The sequence below is a fragment of the Vigna unguiculata genome, chromosome 2 (genome assembly GCF_004118075.2).
Source record: "Vigna unguiculata cultivar IT97K-499-35 chromosome 2, ASM411807v1, whole genome shotgun sequence".
Taxonomy (NCBI): domain Eukaryota; kingdom Viridiplantae; phylum Streptophyta; class Magnoliopsida; order Fabales; family Fabaceae; genus Vigna; species Vigna unguiculata.
The window spans coordinates 13,759,975-13,766,546 of record NC_040280.1 but is presented as its reverse complement, the minus strand read 5'-3'; the positions used below and the strand labels follow the sequence as shown (position 1 = coordinate 13,766,546).

Below are 6,572 nucleotides of genomic sequence, written 5' to 3'. Positions count from 1 at the left end.
TCATTTGCTTCCCATGCATTTTATTGAATTCATTACATAAACAAAAATACAACTAATTAATAGGATCTGGAGTCTATTTCCCTTACATGACACGTATCATACAAGGCCCGCTGTGAATTTTTCCGTAAGCAATTCACAACAAGTTCTTGTGATTGTCAAGAAAAAAAAAATCCAAATACGAATAAATGTTAATAACAAGTATGAAAAAGAACGAGAAACAGGTACGGAGGAAGTAAACAACCGCTAAAACAGTTTTCTTTCCCAAATAACATAAAGTAAACCTGCACCTAAACAAACGAACCTCGTGTTTTTTTTTTTTTTCCTGTCTAATACATTCTTCAGGACACAATTTTTCTTATTTTGTAAACATTATTTGAAATCACAAAATCATGTGTTGTTGCGACTCGTTGAAAGAAGAGTCAGAACCACATAAATCCTGTGATTTCTGAAAAATTATTGTGTATTTACAAGAACGTTTTAGACAACTAAAAGGAAGAGTGTTGGTCGTGTTTCTCCTTTGCAATATTGGTTACCGTGGTGTGATTTAGCTAGAGCTTAACGATCTCAGGAATGTGAACCGGGTAGCGATCAATGCAATCACTCCAAGGGCCATCAAGGGGTGTCTGAATGGTTCTATTGCACTTCCAAACAGCACTGTTGCACTTGAACCCACTTCCGAACGCAATCTGCCAAACCCTATCACCTTTCTTCATTCTCCCCTTGGACTCAATGTAGTTCAGTTCGTACCAAAGCGAGGAAGAAGAGGTGTTCCCGAAGCGGTGCAGGGTCATTCTGGAAGCCTCAACATGCTCAGAAGAAAGCTGGAGGTTCTTCTGCAACTCGTCGATCACAGCACGCCCACCGGCGTGGATGCAGAAGTGCTCAAAGGCTTGTTTGAAGTCAGGGATGTAAGGCTTCCATCTGGGGTTGAAGATTTTCCTTCCGATAAGCATGAAAAGGAAAAGTAACTGCTCCGAAGCAGGAAGCACCAGGGGTCCCATGGTGGTTATGTTGGACTTCAATGCTTCTCCTGCTATGGCCATGAGGTCCTTCGAAAGAGAAATCCCCACTTTTCCTTCTTTGTCTTCCTCTTCAAACACGCAACGAAACGCTTTGTCGTCGGAACCCTTGTGGGTTCTCACCACGTGAACCAGTCTGTACTTAGCCCTCTTGCGTTCGGATTTTCTGTTGGATAGAAGAATGGCAGCACCACCCATTCTGAACAAGCAGTTCGGAAGAAGCATGGCTCTCTCATTGCCCTGGTAGTAGTTGGGGGTTATGATCTCGGTGCTCACAACCACTGCGTTGGAGTTAGGATGGATTTGGAGAAGGTCACGAGCCAGGTCGATGGAAATAAGCCCTGCACTGCACCCCATTCCTGAGAGGTTAAAGCTCTTGATATTGCTTCTGAGTTTGTACTTGTTGATCACCATGGCTGACAAAGATGGCGTCGGAGAAAAGAGGCTGCAGTTCACTATGAGAATGTCAATGTCCTTTGGCTTCAGACCCGTTTTCTCGAACAAAGAATCCATGGCGGAGAATATCACAAGTTCAGCTTCACCTCTGGCTGCTTCCATGGTGGGTTTGGGGGGGATGTAATGGATCGCCGGAGGGAGACATGTTTCTTCTCCAAGGCCAGATCTTTCGAGAATCCTCATCTGGAAGTCGACGCTTTTGGGGTTGTTCTTGAGTATGAGGCGCGAGTGCTCCATGAAGGTGGCAAAAGGGACACGGCACGTGACTGGTGGCTTGAAGCAGGAGTAGTCGACGAGGAACACCGTGCGTGGCTTGGACATGAAGTAGATGGTGGCGATGATGATGATGAGGAAGGAAGAGGAGAGGATTTGAACGAGGTCAAGGTGAAGAAGAGAGTTCCAAAGTTTGAGGATTTCATCTGGGCCTAAACGAAGCACCTCAATCAAGGTTCCAAGCATTAGGGGTAGGATGATGAGGGTTATGATGTGGTTGACAAGGTATTGGTAGCCAAGTTTCACATACTTGAGCTTCACTGAGTTTGAGGAATGAGGCATGATGGTGGGGGTGAGTTTAGTAGTTTGAGGTGGGTGGAAGGTAGCTAGGGTTGAGAATTGTTATGGGATTGGGTGGTATAATAAGTGAGGGCGTAGGGGTGGTGAGGTTTTAAAGGCAAGAGGGACCCTACGCAATGAAGGGGTAGATGAAGGGATTTAATGAAAGAGTCTACATCACCCAACGCTCATCTAAGTTGGCATTCATTTTCATAACTTCCCCTTCCACTTCTAACTAAACCTTCAAGCACTTTTTCACCGCTAAAACTTTATCAGTTTTTTTTGTACAGTTGTCTTCGCCTATTATATTTTTTGTGGCCATGTTTTCATCCACTTAAATGTGGCTAGAAAGCCACACAGAACATATTTGCAACCAAATGACACGACAAACAACATACACCAGAAACTGCTTCAACTAGTAGATCCAACTCATTAAACACGAAAGAGAGAAATTATTATAAGCCATGTGTAAGGGGAGGTTTAAATTTATTTATATATTATAAATTATAAATTTGTTTTCTTTTAATACATGTGAAATTTCTAATATATTTTCTTATTTTAAGCACATATATATTCAACCTGAAATTATATATTAATAATTTAAGAATAGTTTTTTGAAAACAAAATATATTATAGATTCAAGAAACAAACGGATATGGATATGTAGATGATAAAAAATGTTAATTTAACGAGAAGGATTTGCGTATGTGTATGGTGGATTTATTAGTCTCAAAAATGGGAGGCAGCATAAATCAAAGTAATGAGGTTTTTAGATTCTAGAGAGCATGCATGTTGATAGGATATGAATTAATTGAGGTACAAATGGCATGGATGAGTGGAGTTTTGTTGGATTTGATCGATCTCTTAAGGAATGGGCCCTTTTGTTTTTTTATCAGAAAGTTCTCAAATCATTCGAAAGCATTGACTCATTGTTTGTCAATTCTTGCAAAGGAGAATGATTACGTATCCTCTATTATTTGCTGCCACGATGAAACAGAGAAGTGTAGATCTAAAGAAAACGCACGTGTCCTCTATGCATGAGACATTTGAGTCATCTACATGCGCTGCACTTTGGTTTTCATTACAGGTGGGGAGCCAGAAGATTCTTCTTTGCCATTTAGAGCTGTGCTAAAATTAATAATAACAAACTTAGAAGGTAAGGAAACAGGAAAACTAAGAGTATAGCGTTAGGCGTTGGATTTATTATGTTTATAGTAAATATAAATTTATATTATAAAGAAAAAACTACATCAATATTTACACATTTTTTATTGTAAAAGTCATAAATTTAATATTTGAATTTTACAAAATCTCTTAAAAATTAAGACATTGTATCATAAAAATTAAAATTGTCAGTAGCAAAAATAAAATATTATATAATTAATTAATTAATTAACTAACGTGTGGTTCTTCCCAAACTTTTCCATCAGAGTAAAAGTTAAAAAGAAATCTTAAAAGTGATAGAACCACATAATTAATGGAAAGACTCACCCTACTTGTGAAGAGAAAATATTTATAACTTATTATTTGTTACAACTCTTGAAGTATAATGTTTTAACCAATATTGCTAGAGTGAATGCATTTAAGTTCTTGTCTATTCGGAAGTCTAGGGCTGAATTTGGTCCAATTTTATCATTGAAATACTTTTACAAATCGAGAAAAAAACATATTTACAAATTTTGAATAGAGCTTGAAAATGTTTTAGACTTTTTCTTTATCATGATATGTATTATAATTTTTTTTCAACAAAGAATAATATATATATATATATATATAAAGATACTTTGGGTGTTTCAACTCGAAAAAAAAAAGAGTTAAAAAAAATGTTGTAGTTCACACACAATTTTCCTAATAATCCTAGGTAGAGATTGTAAAGCCAACTATTTCTAAATTGTAAAGGGTGCCCAAATCGATTGGGCCTAGGGCTGGCTCAAAGAGAATCCAGGCCTAATCTACCATAATCCCATTCATTCACTTCACTTTACAGAAACGCAGCCGTCAAACTCTCTTCATTTCGCAACAAAAAGCTCTGCTAGGGTTTGGTCCTCTCTTGGTCAAGATAGCTCTAAGCTCAGCTCTACTCACGTAAGTTGATCCTCTAACCACACTTTCATTATTTTTGGCTCTATTGTCATGATTCCAGCTAGGGTTCACCTTAGTAACCCGATTTGAATATGTTCTGCCATCTTTCCAGTTCGCGAATCTGCTCCGAGGTGTGTCGTATTGATGAAAGATTGACCCCAACCAAGGATGGAGGCACATGCTTAAGAAGACTAAGCATGTTTAGAAAGGAAGTTCACTAATCCTTCATCCCTTTCATTTATGTTTATTATTTTTGATTTCCTAAGTTGACTTAGTTGAATCTACTTTAGTTGACTTGTTAACCTTTGACTAGGTTTGACTTGTTGACTATAGTTGACTTGACTTAAGCCAACATGCTAATTTATGTTTATTTGCTTTGTAGGTTAATTAGGAGTAAGAAAGCAATATTAGGTGGCGCATGGTGATTGGGGAGCATAAATGATATGGAGGAGAGAGTAAAGTAAAGGCATAAAGCATAAAGTAAAAGACATGAAGCAAGTGTACCTATGTACCTTTGGTCTCCTTTGTTTTTAGCACACTTTGGCCACTTTTTGGAGACATATGAGACACATTCTTTGTCTCCTTTTATGCTAGAACGAAATTAGCCTTGCACACACCATAGTTAGCTCTTTTGTCTCTCATTTTTTGTAACCTTATTTGACCTAGTTTCTAGAAGCTAGGGTTAGGTATTTATAGAGTCATCCTTAGGTATCTTTTATTTGCTTAAAGGCCCCTAAACTCTTCTATATAAGGGGTCCTCCTAGACATGTAAAAGGGTTGAACATTTTGAAGTAAAAACACTCTTGTGTCTCAACCATTTGTGAGAGTTTCCTCCCTTGGGAGTGAAACTTGTAAGCCTTATCTTGCATAGCAAGTGGCGGCACACACCCACTCATCTTCAAGGTTGCCATGGCTTCTAGCCTAGCCTTGTAGTGGCGTGCTTCTCACATTTTTACCATTTCTTTCCTTTCCATTTTATGTTTTCTTCTTCCTTTAATTGTTCTTAGTTTTCTATGGTTTATGTGCTTTCCATTTCCTTTTTGTTTTGAATCAATCCATCATCTTCTTCTCTTGAGCTTTGTGAAAGGAACCTTCACATCTAGATAACTTGCTATCTTAATGTCCAATGGGGATTTCACTTAGCTTTCTTAATCAACTCACACCATATTCAATAATCTTAAAAACGAACAACATAATCCTTCATCATTTCGTATCTAGAGCCTAGGTTATCTTGAATATAGTGTTTTTCATGTGCTAACCTTGTGTTGTTGTAGCTATCTTTGTATGGTTCAAATCCACTTCCATTGCACACAAAAACAATGTTGGCAGAAACTGTTCACGATTTTAAAATATTAAACTGCACCTGCTCAGTGCTCCAAAAATTACGTTCTTGATGTAAAAAGAAAGCTCTGTGAGTCTAGTTTCTAACAAAAAAAGAACCAATGCATTTGGAGTTTTGTGGAGAGAGTTATGATTGAAATAGTAACAAAGGTCAGAGCTACCGAGATCACCGCGAATCAACGTTTTTCAGGTTATGTTGGGCAGTTTTGGCTACTGTTTTTGTTACTCTTCTTACTCCTAAATGTGGTTGGATAACATATCTTTGGATCCTTAGTCTTTGAGCCTCAAATCCATGAGTTTAAATGCATGATAGCTACATGTTTGTGTCTTTGTGTATATCATGTTGAGTCTTTAAATGTGTCTAACTTTTGCTTGAGTCATATGTCATATGCTTCTTTGAGTTTTCTTATTCTTGTTTCTAAGTATTTGAGCTATTGCATGAGATCTATGCCTTTTGTTGTAGCATGCTCCTTGAAATTGATTTTGACCTAATTTTTAAGGAACTAAGTGTTCAAGACACCCTAAAATATCCTTCTCATCATCTTAAGTACCTAGTTTTGAAAAGAAATATTATTTTCATGACCAAAAACAGTTTGGCCGAGAGCTAATGTGTTGCTTGGTGAATCCATTTGGCCATTTTTACTAGGTGTTATGTTACCAAATTTTATACTTGGATTTTGGGTGATATTGGCAAATTAGTTCCATGCTTTAACTTGGTTATGATCTTTCTTGGTGTATGCATAATTTGAGGTATAATATTGGCTTGTTCAAATGCTTTCCATAGAGTCTTTAAAAGTGTTTTTCATTGCTTTAGTCTTGTTCAAGTTTTGTCTTTAAAACAAAATTTCCTTAGAAGTTAAACTTTCTTGTTTTTGTGCTTTTCTTGCTTGTCACTAGGTGTTCTTTGTTGTGTCTTAGTAGTTTTCTTTTCTTGAAACTCTTGGGATGTTGTGGCTGAATCACTTGTCTTGCATTTGAAAGGTTTTGAACAAGTTTTTAAAAGTGTTTGCTTCACTCCTTTGGTGGATTTTGAGTGCTAGCCTTGCCTTGTTACTTTGGGAGTGTGATCTAAACACTTGGGTTGCATTTTGGGTTGGATTTGGTCTCGATTTTCATGTTGTC

General features: G+C 37.4%; 1 protein-coding gene across 1 annotated transcript; it reads right to left on the bottom strand.

Annotated features, from left to right (window-relative positions):
• Window positions 1–229: 229 nt before the first annotated feature.
• On the bottom strand, window positions 230–2,145 carry LOC114169318 (3-ketoacyl-CoA synthase 6-like). The gene has a single exon (XM_028054430.1). The coding sequence runs from the start codon at window positions 2,028–2,030 to the stop codon at window positions 549–551; it is 1,482 nt and encodes a 493-aa protein (XP_027910231.1). The 5' UTR covers window positions 2,031–2,145; the 3' UTR covers window positions 230–548.
• Window positions 2,146–6,572: the final 4,427 nt, after the last annotated feature.